The 18,203-nt window shown below is 60.1% G+C and overlaps 1 protein-coding gene and 1 long non-coding RNA gene across 5 annotated transcripts in view; one reads left to right on the forward strand and one right to left on the reverse strand.

The window, feature by feature from the left end:
* On the reverse strand, positions 1-16,193 carry LOC120388681 (synaptosomal-associated protein 25-like). Of its 3 annotated transcripts, none has more exons than XR_005590628.1 (9): positions 15,947-16,193; positions 9,121-9,273; positions 7,292-7,333; positions 6,890-6,938; positions 5,811-5,928; positions 4,191-4,325; positions 3,450-3,594; positions 2,408-2,631; positions 1-292 (listed from the first exon to the last, which is right to left on the reverse strand). XR_005590628.1 is itself a non-coding variant. In XM_039510680.1 (9 exons), exons 3-9 carry the CDS (start codon positions 9,190-9,192, stop codon positions 2,563-2,565), a joined length of 630 nt encoding a protein of 209 aa, XP_039366614.1. In that variant the 5' UTR covers positions 9,193-9,273; positions 13,099-13,190; positions 15,947-16,193; the 3' UTR covers positions 957-2,562. The 3 variants fall into 3 exon arrangements, 2 of the variants coding, with proteins under 2 accessions (XP_039366614.1, XP_039366613.1); XM_039510680.1 differs by lacking the exon at positions 1-292 and adding an exon at positions 13,099-13,190 and having other exon boundaries at positions 957-2,631; XM_039510679.1 differs by lacking the exon at positions 1-292 and having other exon boundaries at positions 957-2,631.
* The window catches only part of LOC120388682, a 3,439-nt gene continuing 1,358 nt past the window's right edge, over positions 16,123-18,203 (forward strand). Inside the window, exon 1 of one of the 2 annotated variants that reach the window (XR_005590629.1) lies at positions 16,123-16,308. This is a non-coding gene — a long non-coding RNA (uncharacterized LOC120388682). The remainder of the gene's footprint in view (positions 16,309-18,203) is intronic. The other variant, XR_005590630.1, reaches the window with a different exon arrangement.

Genomic DNA, 18,203 nt, shown 5'->3' on the forward strand with positions numbered 1-18,203 from the left:
TGATCCAAGACTCACAGATTCTGATTCCCAGCTCCGCCGATCCCGCATTGCCTTTGCTTCAGGAACATCCTGTGGCAGAGGGTTCCACAGGTTAACAGGGACAGAAAGCGGGAGAAGCTGACGCCGCAATTGATGTCCTGATTCAGCGATCCTGTTTCCTTCATTTAGTTACTGAAGCCTTTGCTTTGGTGGAGAAAGTGTGAGCTAGTGGGTTTGATTCCTGGACCTGCCACTGGCCTGCTCAGTCACCTTGGGTGAGTCACAGCACCACTCTGTGCCTCAGTTTCCCCATCTGTAAAATAAGGATAATGATACTGACGTCCTTTGTAAGCCCTGTATTGGAGCTACGGATTAAGGGCCGGATGGTGGTGGAATAAATATGCTGCCCAGGGGCCAATTCGGTGGGTCTCACAGATATGAGTGGATTAGTCATGAGAGCAGTGGGAGGTTGGGAGCTGCCAGGACTCCTGGGTTCTATCAGTTGCCTGGTCAGTTTGAGCAGCCTCAGGGCAAACTGGAGGAGATTGACCCAAATGAGGACAGGTTTAGAAAACCTGAGCCAGGAGGAAAGGCTGAAAGAAGTGGGCAGGTTTAGTCTAGAGAAGAGATGGTTGAGGGGAGAACTGAGGACAGTCATCAGTTACATAAAGCGGCTGGTGATCCACTGTTCTCCATTGTGGGCAGGACAAAAAGAAATTGTCCGAATCCGCAGCAAGGGAGATTAAAGGTAGATAGTAGGAATTCTAAGAGGAGTCAGGGCTACCTGTCTCAGTGCGGGTGAGGGGGGTGCATTAGCTGACCCTGGGAGGTCCCTTTTAGCCCAATATTCCTAGGATGCTATGGGGCAGCAAACCCCCCCTCCTCTGGAGCCATTTACCGGCCGGCGAATTTGACACGGGGTTTGAGTTTATCGTAAAGAAAAAAGCGCTTTGCTTTTTTTTTTTTTAATTGTGCGTTGGAAAAAAAAAATCACCTCGCTTACATCACGGATAAAAATAAAGAGGGGCCCCTCACACAGACAGGGGCTTCGGTGTCACAGTGACAGATACGTTTGAAAACCAAACACACACACACAGAGAGGGATAGAACCCAGGGAGTCATCGGCACGCGCCCCACCTCCCCAATCCAGCCGTCCCATCAGTCCTAGTTCCCTTCATTTAGTTCATGAAATGTTTGCTTCGGGAATATCCTGTGGTGGGGAGTTCCGCAGGTTACCAGGAAAGGATGGAGGGGGAACTGAACCAGGGAAATCTCTGAGGTCCCCATTCTCTGATTCATCTCTCCCATTACTCCTGTTTCTCGTCAGTTAGTTAATGAAATATTTGCGAGTACTCAGTGGTGGGGGGTTCCACAGGTTAACAGGGAAGGATGGAGTGGAGAATTGAACCAGGCAAGTCTCTAGCCTGACCCCTCTCTGATTCAGCTGTCCCATCAATCCTGTTTGGCTTCATTTAGCCACTGAAGCATTTGTGTCAGTTGATAGATGGGCTTTCTTCAGAACAGCATGGCCTAGTGGATAGAGCACTGGAGTGGGACTGGGGAGACCTGGGATCTATTCCCAGCTCTGCCACTGGCCTGCTGGGTGAGCCTGGGCAAGTCACTTCCCTTCTCTATGCCTCAGTTTCCCCATCTGTAAAATGGAGATAGTGATACTGACACCATCACTCCCCTTTGTAAAGTGCTTTGAGATCTATGGATTATTAATATCTGTGGTGTGGAGTTCCACAGGTTAACGCGCTTCCTAAAATCCTAGGCTGCTCAGAACCCAAAGTTGGCTGGGATAACGCACAAGAAAATCCCTGTCTCCCTCTCACCCCCTCCCCTACCCCCATTTCTCTCCCAATGGCAGAGTCCTGCCCAATCCCACATCTGACTGGCCCTCCCCCAGCACTCATTATCTGTCCCTGGGAAAACCCATCTCAGCCAGGGGGAGGAGCCTCAGGGGTAGGGGCAGGGGCGGCTCCAGGCCCCAGCACGCCAAGCGCGTGCTTGGGGCGGCATGCCGCGGGGGGCGCTCTGCCAGTCGCCGGGAGGGCGGCAGGCAGCTCCGGTGGACCTCCCGCAGGTGCTGGGGCCTGGAGCAGCCCCTGACTGGGAGAAAGTTCAGGGCAGATTCCTCCTTCTGAGTCTCTGCATTGGGGCATGATGCACAGGGGTCTGCCTTTCCTACAGTGTGTGTGTGTGGGGGGGTTTCACATGTGTACCCTCAATAGGATATAAAGATCCCTTCCCCCCACAACACATGGAGCCACTGTGTCTGTAGCATACTCCACCCTCCCAGCTGTGACTGAACCTACAACCTTCAGCACCCAGGGACAACCCTCTCCCACTGGAGCTACAGGAGGAGCTCCCCTAGCTAGCTGCAATAGCAAGGCTGTTATCCGCTAAGTGCAATGGCAGTGCGCACACGCTACGCTCGCCCCCGAACAGCCGAGGCTCCACCTAACACACGGCGCCAGACACTCCAGGGCAGGTTGGACAGCAGGGACGGACGGACGGACAGCTGCGACCGGGAGCCGGGGTTGGGGGGCAGCGAAGCGGGAGAGCACGTGGCGCGGCGTCTCAGGCATTTTTTAGAATCTTCTTGGCCCGGGTGTTGGCTTCCTGGATGCGATCTTCGTTCACGGTGACCTGCGGGGAGAGGAGGCAGCGGAGGAACGGGCTCACGCCCTGATCCAGGCGGAGGGGAGGAGACAACTCCGGGGGCCACGGCTCCCCGTTAGGGGCAGCAGCAACCACCACCACCCCCACACACAGCAACCTAAGATCCTAGTTCCTGAGCAGGCAGGCAGGGACCTGGGCCTACGGGTGCAGATCTAGCCCCTCGCTAGCCGCCGCCAGGGGGTTTCGAACCCAGGACTCCCCCGCTCGGAAGCCCAGCCCTCTCCCACTTGAACATGGCACCGGGAAGGGGTCACTGGGCCCTCCAATCCCATCCCCCGCCGACCCCGTCAGACACTGAGCATGCTCCATCTTTGACCCAGTTTGGCTGTTTGCCCCTCCTCCCCCCATCCCTTCGACTGTCCCAACCCCCCCACCCTCTGCCTGCATTTTGCCGGGCTCAAAGCCTCCCTTCCCCCCACGCTCCCAGCAGCCTTTCACTGCACCTTGAATTCAAGGAGGGACTCGCTCCTTCGGCCAGCAGCAGTAGCTGGGCTGGTATCCACCGGCTGGAGTGGGATGCAGCGCACGATTCACAAGTGCGCGGCACCGGGTAAGTGTGCTCGGCTGGTAGCCCACCCTCCTTGGGCCGGGGCGGCAGCTGGCGGCCGAGGAGGGATCCGAGCTGGAGGGGGTTCTCAGCCTGGCTCCTTAGTGGGGCAAGACCCTGCCCCATCTCCAGCCCCCTACAGCCTCCCCCTCCTTTGTCGCCCCCTGCAGGCAACCGGGCTCCTGCCCAAAGGCTGTCGCCGGGTGGGCAGGCGGGCGGGTGGCCGCGCAGCGCTCACCTTCTCCATGAGCTTCTCCACCTGCTTGTTCTGGATGTCGATCTCGTTGCCCACGTCCAGCGCCATGCTCTTCAAGTTGCCCAGGATGCTCCCCACCTGCACCAGGTTCTCCTCCATCTCGTCCTCCCGCGCGTCATTCGTTATTCTGGAAGATCCGCCCCCCCCCCCCACGTAAGGTGGGGAGCGTCCTGCTCTGACCCCAAGCACGAACAGCGCCAGCCTCTCTGCCGCCTGGGCTAAGGGAGTAGCTCCCTCTGCCACCGGGCAGTAGCAGGCTGTTATCCTCGATGCAGGCTGCAGCCACTAGAGGGAGCTGTTTAGCCAGCGACTGCATCTCTATGGGCTTTATAAGACCTTGGATTCCCGCTCCTTCCCCATTCAGGATGTTCCCCAGACAGGCCGACTTTTCTGAGCCCCTCTCCATGGAGGCCAGCACCAACTTTGAGGGGTGAGCACCCCCTACTGAGCCCCCCGTCCTGCCCCCTAACACCACGCTGAAGCATCGAGTCTCTGATGGTCCAGAACCCCGCAGGACTGTCTCAAGAACCTGGGCTTGAGTTCCCCCCCAGATGCAAATAACCTAAGGGGGTTGGGGTCCCCCCCTCAGCGAGAGCACCTCTTCCTGAGCCACCCAGACCCATCCCGCTCCCAGTGGGACACCAGCCGATGGGCTCTCAGCCCAAGGGGGCCCAGCTGGGCTCAGCCCCCGGGAGGCGCCTGGGGGGGTCCCGCTGACCCTACCTGTGGATGTAGTCGCCGCTCATGATCATCTGCTCCCTTTCGTCTGCCACCCGCGAGGGCTGCGTGGAGACCACCCCGTCCTGGGTGTTGCCCCAGACGGCCTTGTACGCCTCACTGGCCTTGATGTTCTTCAGCCTCAGTAAAACAAGGATGGGGGGAGCTGGTGGGACACAGGCCTGGGGGGGTCTGACCCCAACCAGGGCAGCCAGGTCCCTCCTTTTCCCTGGCTGAGGTCAGATCCCACAGGGCTGCCCCCAAACCCAGCTGGGTTCTGATCCCACAGGCCTGCCCCCAAACTCAGCTGGAGTCTGGTCCCACAGGGCTGCCCTCAAACCCAGCTGGGTTCTGATCCCACAGGGCTGCCCCCAAACCCAGCTGGGGTCTGGTCCCACAGGGCTGCCCCCAAACCCAGCTGGGGTCTGGTCCCACAGGGCTGCCCTCTAACCCAGCTGGAGTCTGATCCCACAGGGCTGCCCCCAAACCCAGCTGGGTTCTGATCCCACAGGGCTGCCCCCAAACCCAGCTGGGGTCTGGTCCCACAGGGCTGCCCCCAAACCCAGCTGGGTTCTGATCCCACAGGGCTGCCCCCAAACCCAGCTGGGTTCTGATCCCACAGGGCTGCCCCCAAACCCAGCTGGGGTCTGATCCCACAGAACTGCCCCCAAACCCAGCTGGGGTCTGATCCCACAGAGCTGCCCCCGAACCCAGCTGGGGTCTGGTCCCACAGGGCTGCCCCCCAAACTCAGCTGGAGTCTGGTCCCACAGGGCTGCCCCTCTAACCCAGCTGGAGTCTGATCCCACAGAACTGCCCCCAAACCCAGCTGGAGTCTGATCCCACAGGGCTGCCCCCAAACCCAGCTGGGGTCTGATCCCACAGAGCTGCCCCCGAACCCAGCTGGGGTCTGGTCTCACAGGGCTGCCCCCCAAACCCAGCTGGAGTCTGATCCCACAGGGCTGCCCCCAAACCCGGCTGGGGTCTGATCCCACAGAGCTGCCCCCAAACCCAGCTGGGGTCTGGTCCCACAGAGCTGCCCCCAAACCCAGCTGGGGTCTGGTCCCACAGAGCTGCCCCCAAACCCAGCTGGGGTCTGGTCCCACAGGGCTGCCCCCAAACCCAGCTGGAGTCTGATCCCACAGAGCTTCCCCCAAACCCGGCTGGGGTCTGATCCCACAGAGCTGCCCCCGAACCCAGCTGGGGTCTGGTCCCACAGGGCTGCCCCCAAACCCGGCTGGAGTCTGATCCCACAGGGCTGCCCCCAAACCCAGCTAGGGTCTGGTCCCACAGGGCTGCCCCCAAACTCAGCTGGAGTCTGGTCCCACAGAGCTGCCCCCGAACCCAGCTGGGGTCTGGTCCCACAGAGCTGCCCCCGAACCCAGCTGGGGTCTGATCCCACAGAGCTGCCCCCAAACCCAGCTGGGGTCTGGTCCCACAGAGCTGCCCCCAAACCCAGCTGGAGTCTGATCTCACAGGGCTGCCCCATGCCCCCCAGGCGCCCTGAGATGCAGGGGTGTGGGGAGGCTGCCTTGTCGCATGGGGATGGGGCCAGCAGGGCGAAGGTGATGGGGCAGCAGATCACAGGGGTGTCTCCCCTTCCAGGCAGGGGGTGGAGGGGCACCTACTTGGCACAGGGGCAGACGCAGAGGCCGCAGCACTTGGCCATGTCTGTCAGGTTCTTCTCCGCCTCCTTCATGTCCTGGTTGATCTGGTCCAGCCCCTCGTCAATCCGGTCCAGCTGTTCTGGAGAGGGGGTGAGGGGCAGGTGAGTGCCGGGGCCAGGGGGGCAGATGAGGCCATAGGGCTGGGGGAGTCTGTGGGGCAGGGTGTTGGGGGCAGAGGAGGCCATAGGGCTGGGGGAGTCTGTGGGGCAGGGTGTTGGGGGCAGAGGAGGCCATAGGGCTGGGGGACTGTGTGGGTGGGAGATGAGGCTGCAGGGCTGGGGAGTCCATGGGGCAGGGTGTTGGGGGGCAGATGAGACCATAGGGCTGGGGGAGTCCCTGGGGGGTTGGGGGGAGCCCCTGGTGGGGGGCAGGCTCTAGGCTGGCAATGGATTGAGTCGTCACCTGGACCTGCCTCCAGTTAGGAGGAGCCTGGGGCTGTCTCAGGATGCGTGAACCCAGGGTGGGGTAATGGGGGATTCGGGGGTACCAGGGGGGTTCAGGTCTTGTGGTTCATCCCCAGGTACAAATAACCTACGGGGTTGGGGTTTGCCCCTCCCAGATGAGAGTAATGTGGGGGGATGGGGAGCCAATGGAGAGTGCCCCCCCCCCGCACTGAGAATTCAGTGCTGTGAGCTTCCCCACAGCAGTGCCCTGGCCAGTTCCAGCTTGGAGTCCAGTCACCATGGTTGTGAGTTACTGAGGGGCGGATACTGGAGCTGGCTCCCCCCCACCCCCACTCTCTCATGTGATGAGCCAGCTCTGCCCCCTCCCTAGCGCTGGCGCCCCCCCGCCCCCACCCATGGGAGTTGGGAGCTGCACAGCCAAGCGCAGGGGGGTCTCAGGAAATGGGTCCATCTGGGACCAGGCCTGGATCCAGCAGAACTCAGGGGGATCCAGCCTTAAACTGGAGCTGGTGCTGATCCAGCCGGGTGGGTCTGCGACAGGAGTGACGTGGGGGGGGCGGTTCTGGGATTGTCCCCCCCAGGCACACACTGGCTGTGTCCTGCTTTCCTCCCCCCCCTCCCCCCACTGCTCCTCACCTCCCTGTTCATCCAGCATCACCAAGATCTGGATCCCAGCATCTTTGCTCTGCGATGGGAAAGGAGGTAACGGGGGCGGGGGGAGTGTTAGCAAACCCGGGCCCAGCCACTGGGACACCAACCTCAGAACAGGGCTCTGATGCCAGAGGCTGCGAGCTTCCCCACAGCAGTGCCCAGCCAGGGACTCTGGTGCTGCGAGCTTCCCCACAGCAGTGCCCTGCCAGGGACTCTGGCGCTGTGAGCTTCCCCACAGCAGTGCCCTGATCAATTCCAACTGGGACTCCAGTTTACCAGCCCCAAGGGACAGCTGCCTTTGCCATCAGCTGCTGCACAGCTCGGTATTAAAGGGGGTGCCAAGGGACACCCCCCCCATCACCCCTGGGGTCCTGGCTCAGCTCTTACCTCTTCCACCATATGCAGCATCCGGCGGGTGCTCTCCAGAGACTGCAGGGGAGAACAGAGAACAGGGTGTTAGTACAAGAAACGCAGCCCGGCGCTCCCGGCGGCAGAGAGCACGCGCCCCGGCTGAGGAGTTCAGTGCTGCGTACGGGGCAGGCGACTGAAGTGCAGCTACCTCTGGGGCACGGCCCTTCAACAGCGCAACAAAACCACAGCCAGCCTTCTTGCAGAAAGTGCCTTCCCTGCATGAGCTCTCCTGAAAATGCTCTGCAGAATGAAAGTAGCTGGGGGAGAGCAGGTGGGGTGGGGTCGGGGGGATGTTACGGAGGGGACGCAGGCTGGCCCCCCAGACTCATGGTTATGATATTACACTGGTACTCAGGGGATCTGGGTTTGATTTCTGTCTCAGCCACCAACTCCCCACAAGACCTTGGGTGAGTGAGTGTGCCTCAGTTTCCCCACCTGTAAAAGATGGATGAGAATCCTTCCCTTGTCTATTTAGACTGAAAGCTCTCTAGGCCCTTGTGATGTGTCTGGGCAGCGCCCGGCGCGACGGGGCCCCGATCTCGGTCACTGTGCGTCTGGGCAGCGCCCGGCCCGACGGGGCCCCGATCTCGGTCACTGTGCGTCTGGGCAGCGCCCGGCCCGACGGGGCCCCGATCTCGGTCGCTGTGTGTCTGGGCAGCGCCCGGCCCGACAGGGGCCTGATCTCGGTCGCTGCGCGTCTGGGCAGCTCCCGGTCCGATGGGGCCCCAATCTCGGTCGCTGTGCGTCTGGGCAGCGCCCGGCCCGACGGGGCCCCGACCTCGGTCGCTGTGTGTCTGGGCAGCGCCCGGCCTGACGGGGCCCCAATCCCCACTGTGTGGCTGTTATAATCTATCCGTGTGGGCTTTGCACTGAGAGACCCAAGGAGGTGTCTGCCCTGCACTCACTGAATCTGTCCCCTCCCGGGCCCCCTAAAATGAGCTCCCTGCCAGCGAGTGTCCTGCCATGGGGCAGCCCCCAAATCCCTTGGCTCCTGCCCTGCCCATCCGCTGCCCTCTGTGTGCCCTGGGAGGGGATGAATTCACCACCTGCTAGGTGGAGCCCGTTGTTCCGGCTGAAAGGGGAACAAGGCTCGCAGGTGCCAGCTGCTTCCCAATGGCCCTTCGGGAGCCGCCGTATCCCCTGCTCCTCTGCAGCTCGGGGGCAGGTTCCCAGGGATTAACCGCCCGGTTCAGGAGCTGCCACTTCCCCAGTTGGCATTTGCACCCCATCAGTCGCCATCAGGGGCTGGTATTTCCTTCCCCTCCACCTGGGCCTCGCTCTAGTCCCCTCAAGGCAGTTCGGATCCCTTTGTTCTCCCTGGCCCCATCTTTCCCCTGTTCCCCTAGGTGCTTGGAGTCAAGACTCCTGGGTTCTTTCCTCCGCTCCGGGAGGGGAGCGGGGGCTAGTGGTTAAAGCAGGCAGGCTGGAGCCAGGACTCCTGGGTTCTCTCCCCAGCTCTGGGAGGGGAACAGGGGCTAGTGGGTTAGAGCAGGCAGGCTGGAGCCAGGACTCCTGGGTTCTCTCCCCAGCTCTGGGAGGGGAACAGGGGCTAGTGGGTTAGAGCAGGCAGGCTGGAGCCAGGACTCCTGGGTTCTCTCCATAGCTCTGGGAGGGGAGCGGGGACTAGTGGGTTAGAGCAGGCAGGCTGGAGTCAGGACTCTGCCACCGACTTGCAGTCTGGCCTTGCCCAAGTCACTTCCTCTCTCGGTGCCTCAGTTTCTGCAGTGGGGGTATTCACACACCTGCCCCAGTGCCAGGCGCTCTGGGATGCTAGAGCTGGCCCCAGTGCCCTCATCCCTGCTCACCTCATCTGTGATCTGATCCACGCGGCGCTGCAGCTCCTGCGACTCAGGCCCCACTGTGCCATTGGCTGCCATCCTGCAGGCTCCCCGGTGGAGGGCGAGTGCCTTCGAGAACACACAGGGGACAGGCTCCGCTTATGTCCTCTCCCAGATCACCTGCAGGGGGTGACATAAAGCAGCTACGCTAGTGTCCATAGCCCTGCAAGCAGCAGACAAAGGCTGAGACTTCCAGCCTAGGGGGCTTAGACACATCACCCATGATGGAGGTGTCCAAATCCCCTAGGCTGTGGGACAGCTCTCCCACCAGGGTGTGTATACGAATCCTATTGGTTGGAGAGCTCAGCACAGTGTCCAGGGCGAGAAGGGACTGGCATTTATTTATAGATGGGGGGGAGGCGGTGTCCTGGATGGATGGATGAAGAGTGATCGGAGGTGCTGGGTGGGGGAAGAAGGGGAGGGGGTCCCTGGAGGGGTGGAGGGGAGTGCTGGGTTGGGAGGGATGGAGGGAAGGGTCACAGACAGATGGAGAAAGCTCAAGGGGGGGAAAAACATATGAAGAGGGACTGAAATGACGGGGAGTGTTACGTTAGAGAGGCGTGAATAAGAGGGGACGTGAGTAACACTGTGCCCAGGAGAGAGAAGGGAGATTGGGCAGGGACCCCGTCTCATCACTCAGTGACAGGCGATGGAACTAACGTGGGAATTCAAACCCAACACCAGGAAATGATTTTCCACCCGAGGCGTCAGCCTGCGGAACTGACTGCCACCGGATGACGCTGAGGACGGGAACTTGATGCAACCAACACGGCCTCTGGGTGGCGCTCTGTCTCCCTCTAGTGGTGGCCACATCCAGGCGCTTGAGCCTGCTAGAGCCTTAATGAAGCGAGCAGGGATTTTTGGCTGAGATGGAGAGGCTCACGCATTAAGATCCAGAAGTCGCAGGTCCCAGCCCCGCTGCTGACAACCCAGCGTCACATGGGCAAGAGTCAAAAACGGGGTCAGACTTTGAGATGGAGAACAAGAATCTGCCGGGGCAGGAGAGTTGAGGCTAAGAAAACAGTGCAGCCTTCGGGGTCACGTATAGGGTGACCAGACAGCAAGTGTGAAAAATCGGGACGTGGGTGGGGGGTAATAGGAGCCTGTATCAGAAAAAGACCCAAAAATCAGGACTGTCCCTATAAAATCACGTAGGCGTCTGCTAATTGCAAGCGTGCTGAAATGCAAGTACGGAGCAGGACTTTAGGCGCCGTATTATTAAAGCTAAGTGTGAACAAAAGGGATTAATAGACGCGAGGGAGGGATAGCTCAGTGGTTTGAGCATTGGCCTGCTAAATCCAGGGTTGGGAGTTCAATCCTTGAGAGGGCCATTTAGGGGACTGGGGTAAAAATCTGTCTGGGGGATTGGTCCCCTTTTGAGCAGGGGGTTGGACTAGATACCTCCTGAGGTCCCTTCCAACCCTGATATTCTGTGATTCTATGAAGACATGACCTGGGAGGTTTTCTGGCCGGTGTTGTAGGGGAATTTGGGGGTGTCTCGGAATAGTAGCAATTACAGCATTTGCATCGACACAAATGACAATTCAAACGATGTTGGACAACAGCCAATAAAGAAGTAGGCAATATGTGAGGCCCAGCTTAAATACAGCAGCCAAAATACAGATTGGGCCAGAGGCAGGTTTAATTCATTAAGGGGTGTTGTTATAATTGGCTAGGGAAAGGGGCAGTACCCTGGTTTTCGAGCAGTGCACTCATCTGCATGGGGGTGCTGTTAGCAAGAGGATTTTCTGTCCATTCTTCTCGGCCTGGGACCAATGATGGTGAGTATCCACCCAGGGGCTGGTTCTATCGGAAGGGCCGTTTGCTTTCACTCGTGATTTTTATTTTAAATCAACTCGTTAATTCTCAGTCTCATGGTGCCCTCCACTGCCCTCCCTGGAATTCAGTGATTCGAAATGGCCCCCGGAAGGCTCCAACCATAAAGAGTGAGTTTGAGTTTGGTTCTGTTCCTTATCTGGAAACAATTCATTGGGAAGGTGTAAATCCAGACGGGGAGAGAAACCTCCCGCTTCAGGATTTCCGCTGATCTCTGGGGGAGGTCGGGGTGAGGCGGGGTTCTGACACTTTCCTCTGTTGCAGCCAGTGCTGGGAGTTGTCGGAGATGGGAGACCAGGCTAAATGGGCTTTGACTCTGTTCTACTAACATCTAGATCCCCTGATCAGGGATCAAGACCCATTGTGCCAGGCGCTGCCCAGACCCCGACCGAGATCAGGGCCCTGTCGCGCCGGGCACTGCACAGACCCCGACCGAGATCAGGGCCCCGTCGCGCCGGGCGCAGCCCAGACCCCAACCAAGAACAGGGTCCCACTGAGCCGGGCGCTGCACAGACAGAGCGAGAGCCAGTCCCTGCCCCAAAGAGCTAAACAGTCTAAACAGACGAAGGAAGGGCTGTTTTCCTCATTACAGATGGGTAAACCGAGGCACAGAGCACTGCAGAGACTGGTCCATGGTCACCGAGGGAGGCTGCGCCTCCAGATCTCCCGCGTCCCGTCGTTCCTCAGAGCGCCTTTCACACTCCCTCTGTATTTGTCTTTCATTGTCCCCGATCTGATTTTCGACCCTGTCTTTTTCATTCAGTTTCAACCCGCCCACCCCCCATCTAAAGCAGCCCCCGCCCCCCGACACTGACATGGGTCAGAACCAGGCCAGCCCCCCAGTCCCCTGCTCCCTCGCTGCTAGATCTAAATCAGCTCCCCCACGGCCTCATGTTATGCCAAGACGCTCAGCTGTTGCTTCGCCTCTGCTAACATATGGAGAGAGATTTGCCAAGTATCCTCCCCACCCGCAGCCACAACACGCCCCCTTTCCCGGGTGGCAGGGGGAACCAGTGACAGGCTATTTTTAACATGCCTCGCTGGGGAGTTGTGGGGGGGACGCCCAGCGCCACAGGCGCTGAGTTTGCACACCTCGCAGCGCACAACAAGCGAGCAGCTGCAATCAGCTGCCGCCTAATGAGGGCTCTTTGGCTGGTGCGGGGGGAGGAGGTGGGGCAGGGTGACAGGGGGTGTCAGCCCGGGGGCTGTGCCGCCTAGGTGGGATCACTAACCAGGCTCTGAGGCCGGGGCGTATGGAGCGGCCTTGGATCTGCCCGGGAAGCCCCTTGCTGCAAGCAGTGACGCGGGGGTATCAAGAGGGGGCGCTCTTCCTTCCTAGTACTGAGCCCAGTGGGGTACTAGGGGGCGCTGTGCCGCAGGGAGCAGGGTGGGGGCTCAGTAGGGGGCGCTCTCCCCTCTCAGTGCCAGCCCCAGTGCTAGGGGGCGCTGTGCTGCAGGGAGCAGGGTGAGGGCTCAGTAGGGGGCGCTCTCCCCCCTCAGTGCCAGCCCCAGTGCTAGGGGGCGCTGTGCCGCAGGGAGCAGGGTGGGGGCTCAGTAGGGGGCGCTCTCCCCTCTCAGTGCCAGCCCCAGTGCTAGGGGGCGCTGTGCCGCAGGGAGCAGGGTGGGGGCTCAGTAGGGGGCGCTCTCCCCCCTCAGTGCCAGCCCCAGTGCGGTGCTAGGGGGCGCTGTGCCGCAGGGAGCAGGGTGGGGGAGCTCAGCAGGCGGCGCTCTCCCCCCTCAGTGCCAGCCCCAGTGCTAGGGGGCGCTGTGCCGCAGGGAGCAGGGTGGGGGCTCAGTAGGGGGCGCTCTCCCCTCTCAGTGCCAGCCCCAGTGCTAGGGGGCGCTGTGCTGCAGGGAGCAGGGTGGGGGCTCAGTAGGGGGCGCTCTCCCCCCTCAGTACCAGCCCCAGTGTCGTGCTAGGGGGCGCTGTGCCGCAGGGAGCAGGGTGGGGGAGCTCAGCGGGGACTCCCAGGTTCTGTTCCCCACTTCGACAGGGAGATTTGCCTAATGATTCAAGCAGGTGGGAGCAAGACACAGGCCGCAGGGGGTCCAGTCCCAGAGTGGTGCCTAGTGGTTAGAGCTGTGAGGAGGGGGTGGACACGGACTCACGATGACTGCGCTCAGATCCTGCCTCTGCCACTGATGTGCTATGTGACCTTACAGGCAAATCCCAGCCTTTCCTTGTGCCTCGGTTTCCCCATCTGTAAAACAAGGCGAGCAGCTGCAATCAGCTGCCTCCCAATGAGGGCTCTTTGGCTGGTGCCAGGAGAGGAGGTGGGGCAAGGTGACAGGGGGTATCAGAGGAAGGGAAGGGGAGGCTGACGTGCTGAGAGAGATCCTTACGGTGAAGGGACAAGAGCATCTGTCTTAGTGTTTTATGCCACTGCTGCCCATCCCCATAGCATCTGGGGCTCTGGGCGCTTTCCGCCATCACAGCAATAGCAACAGACTCATCTGCAGCCCCGAGGCGCGACGGCCAGGCCTCAGCTTCCGGCCATGACTCAGCCACCTGATGCACTGTCTGCTCTCTGGGGACCTGAACCAGAGCACCAGCCAAGTGCCCCTCAACTGGCTGACTCCCAGGAAAATCATAAACACCCCAGGTCTGCGTGAGGCGGGGAGGGACCGGCCTGCAGCCCGGGATCGATTAACCCTTGATGAGACCCCCACCTCCATCCCATCCCCGGATCAATCCCTCGAACAGGCAGCGAGGGTTCTGGATACAGACCTCCCTCGCTCCCTACTACGAGCCAGGATCTAGCCCTCCGTGGCAGCAGGCCCTCAGATGGGCCCCCCCCCCGTCACTGGTGATGGGACAGGATCATGTCCCTTCTTCCTCTCCTATCCCCCCAGCATGTGGGTATCTCCTGAGTTATAAAGGGAGTCCACGGAATCTCGGGGTGTAAATAGGGGACCCCAAAGGGGCATTTTTAGGGTGGCTCGGAGCTCAATTTCGCTCCTTCCACAATCCAATAGAGCAGCTTCAAATAACACCTAATTAGAGGCAGCGACCCTTAAACAAAGGTTCTCCCAGCAGGGGGCGCTGTGGGGAGCAGGGCAGGGGCACTGGCTGTGGGGGTCGCTCATAATTATAGATGAGCAAGTGTGGGAGGGAGAGGGGCTTAGAGTCAGTACTCCCAGGAGTCCTGGATTCTCCTTCCAGCTCCCACACAGATTCACTGGGTGACCTTGGGCAAGTCCCTGCCCTGCTCTGTGCCTCAGTTTCCCCCTCTATAACATGGAGAATACAGCACTGGGCGAAGCTGGGAGGAGCTCAGCGCTCCTTGGATGAGCAGCGCCAGAGAAGGGCACTGACTCGCTGTGGTTCTAAACTCCCCTGCACTGTAACTTCCGCTGAACACATTATCCATCGTGCCGCGACTCAGCGACCATCATCAGGGATCTCAGAATGCTTTAGAGATGTTTCTGAATCTCCTGTGAAGGATCATTATCCCCATTTTACAGGGAGGGAAACTGAGGCACAGAGCGGCGGGGAAGGTCACAGCCAGCCAGTGGCAGAGCCGAGGAATAGAATTGAGGATCATGAGTCCCAGTCCCCCCTGCTCTAACTCACAGACCACCCCTCCCCTCCCAGAGCTGAGGAAAGAACCCAGGAGTCCTGGCTCCCGGTCTCCTGTTCTAACCAGTAGACACCACTCCCCTCCCAAAGTTGGGGGTAGAGCCTAGGTAGATCCTGACTCCCAGTCCCCCCACCCTGCTCTAACCACTAGGATAGACCATTCTTACTCAGATCCGCAAACTAAGGAAACCTCCCTTGTAAACCCCAGACCTGAAATTTAGCTGGGCCCTCCTGTGCTTTGGCCAGACCGCACCTATGGTCCCCATACAACATTAGGACCCAGGAAGGACCAGGGCTAAGGGCCTGGTTCCAGCTCTGCCACTGATTCACTGCGTAACCTTGGGCAAGTTACTCCCTCGCTCTGGGTTCCATCTCCCAGCCCCACAGACCGGCTCCCAGCCAGCGACACAGGTCCATTTCACGTGTAGCCAGATGGAAAGCCAGTTCCTTTGCAAGCAGCCACATTTAGGGTTTGATCCTGTTGTGTGCCAAGTCCCCCCTGCTCTAACTAGTTCCAAGTGCCTCCCGGGTGGTGCGGAGAGCCCCTCTGCTCCTGCTGAAATCAGTGAGCCTCGGGCTGAGTGGGGGGTGCTGGGCCCACGGGATCAGGAGCTGGGGAAGCCGGAGTTACCATCCCACGTGGCCGGAGCCCCTTGGAACATGGGACTGCCCTGCCCATGGGAAATCCGGGCTGCGTCCCCAAAACTGAACCTTTGAAACTGTTCATGAAATAACAATTCCAAACACGTCCATTCGGAAACTTCAAAATGACCCTCTGGGTCAGATGTGATCCCGTCCAAACGTGACAGTGCAAATGGGAATAGTAAATAGAAAAGCTCTACGTCGTAGTATTTATATTGGGATCGTCTTTTTGTTCTGTACAGCACCGGGCATCATGGGGGCCTGATCCAATACTGGGATGCCGCGGTGCTACCATAATACACCTAATAGCAATACAAACGTACAGCGTCTGAAAAGGACCAGCCCAGAGGCATGGAGAGTCCCAGGAATGATCCAGATGGGAGCGTGAGGCTGGGAGGGGGTGGAGAGATAGGTTGACCACAGACTGCCCCACCCCTCAGACCCCCACCCCCTCTGTCTGGAATCTTCATGGACCCCATCTGCCCAGACCCCCCGAAGCCTCCCCCAGAGCCCCCTTCAGTCCCCCATCTCCCCTTTCTAGAAACCCCAATTGTCTCCCTCCAGACCACACCCTCCTTTCTCCATCCTCCTCCCCAGACCCTCCTCCAGAGACCATCCACCCCTTGTCCAGATCCCCTCCCACTGCCCCATCCACCCTCCCCTCTACAGACCCGCCCCCTCCCCTAGGGCCGGGGGATCCCCGTCCCTCTGCAGCCCCCGCCCCTCCCCTTTTACCTGTTGCTAGTTCAGTTCCAGGATCCCTGTTCTGCGTCTAGTCGCAGCAGCTCAGAGCCTCTGCTCCTCTGGAGGGGTGGCCCCACCTCTAGGGGGCCCCCATTGGACAGTTGGCCTGATTGGCAGCCCAGGATGCTTTCCCATTGGCTGCCAGCAAAAGGGGGTCGGGACAGGGTGGGTTAAGAGCCTGAGGCTGGTACCCACCCACCCACCTGAGGATGCTGTTACCAGGGGCAACCTCCAGCCTCTGACGTTAGCTGGGGAGCAGGGAGGCTGGAGATGGCGACTTGGCATGGTAACCCGGGCAACGTGCCCGGCAACTTGGCATGGTAACCCAGGCAACGTGCCCGGCAACTTGCATGGTAACCTGGACAACTCGCCTGGGCAGCTTGGTACTGCAACCTGGGCCATTTGGCATAGTAACCTGAACCACCAGGCCTGGCACCAGGCAACCTGGGCACCTTGGTGACCTAGCCTGGTAACATGGGCCTCTTTGTAACCCGGGCAACCTGGCCTGCCGGCAATCTGGGAGCCCACTGGGCAGCCTGGCATGGACGTGGCATCCGGACCCACTCGTGCCCTTTCAATCCCGCGCCTCTGAGGAGGAAAAGGGTCGTGGCTTGAACTGGTGCTTGGCGGGGAGCTGCCTGACTGAGGCTAAGCCGGCAGGGGGCGATGGATTCGACCAGGGGCCAGGGCGGGGCGCAGTTGATGGGCCAGTCTGCTGCGATGGCTGGCAGAGCCCTGCACCTTATTGCTCTCGCCCATGACTGCACCAGCCACGGCATGACAGGGCCCTTCGTAATAGGGCCTCAGGCCGGGCTATGTACACAGCATGGCTGTCTGAAGCAGGCAGTGAGTCAGGACTCCTGGGTTCGTCTCCCAGTGGGGTCTTGTGGCTAGAACAGGGGGCGGGGGCTGGGCACAGATGCAGGAAGTAAGGGTGCTGCAGCACCCCCAGGTTCTACGTGGGGCTCAGGCTGCTGGCCCCGCATCTGGGGCTCCACGCCCGCCCCCGTCTCGGCCCCCTTGCCCCTGTCTGTGTTCCCCCCTCCCGGAGCCACTGCTCTGCTCCTGGTCCCGGCTCCAGGGGGTGGGGGTGAGGTAAAAACGGAGCTTTGCAGGTTCGCTGGCTTCCAGCACCCCCACCAGGACTCCTGGGTTCCATGCCCAGCTCTTGGAAGGGCGTGTGGGCCTAGTGATTCGAGCAGGGGGAACTGGGAGCCAGGATTTCTGGGTTCTGCTCCGAGCTGGGGAGTGGGGTCTAGTGGTTAGAGCAGGGAGGCTGGGAGCCAGGACTCCACGGTGCTAACAACCAGGGGGTCTGGGCCGGCATTAGGGACTGTGGTGAGCCCACAGGAGAGAAGGTAACAGGCGGTGGCTACAAGAAGCCAAGTGCTTTCCTCCCTCAAGGCGTAACAGTCTCACGGGGACGCCTGCTGAACTGCGAACAACTCCACCAAGCAGTCCCACCTGTCCCAGCCTGCCAGCTGAACTGTGGCCAGGCTGCTCGGGGCCCCGACCGAACCAGTTCCTCTACACGCTGGGTGTGCCGAGGTTATTCAGTTCACAGATCACCAGAGAGTCGCTTTATGCCTTAAGCCCTGACCCTGCACCTGCCCCAGAGAATGGGGCAGGAGGAGGGGCGGGGACACTGGCACCTGCTCAGGAGACCGTCGGTTCAGCTGCTATTGAATAACAGTTTGAGGTGGGTTGTAGCTGCACGTTTAGGATCATGCAATGTGCAATGCACTGAATACACTAATTCAGTCTCACCCCTCCCCTGGGAGAGGAATGCTATTCAATGCACCATGGTAACTGGCAGGCTGAGGTGTGGACCAGCGCCCTAGGGGGTTAGGCCCTGGACTTTTTGTATTGCTATTACATGTACTGTGGTAGCATCTAGGCGCCCCAGTCCAGAGCCAGGCCCCTCCTTGTGCCAGGTGCTGTACGAACTCAGAACACAAAAGATGGACACTGCCCCGCAGAGCTGACAGTCCGAGTAATAAATATGATCCCCATTTTACTGATGGGGAAACCGAGGCAGGCAAGCACTAACTGCGTGTTGCAATAGCACGTCAAGCCCAGGTTCCAATGTGCTAGGCCCAGCACAAACCCCTAGCGAGAGACAGCTCCGGGCCTGAAGGGCTTCCAGCCTCAATCGACAGATGGTGGGAGAGGAATCCGATGTAGAGAGCAGTGATTTGAAGCAAGTCCCACAGCAGGGAGGCAGCAGAGACAGAAACAGACCCCACAT

Source organism: Mauremys reevesii, linkage group 22 (assembly GCF_016161935.1).
Source record: "Mauremys reevesii isolate NIE-2019 linkage group 22, ASM1616193v1, whole genome shotgun sequence".
Classification (NCBI taxonomy): domain Eukaryota; kingdom Metazoa; phylum Chordata; order Testudines; family Geoemydidae; genus Mauremys; species Mauremys reevesii.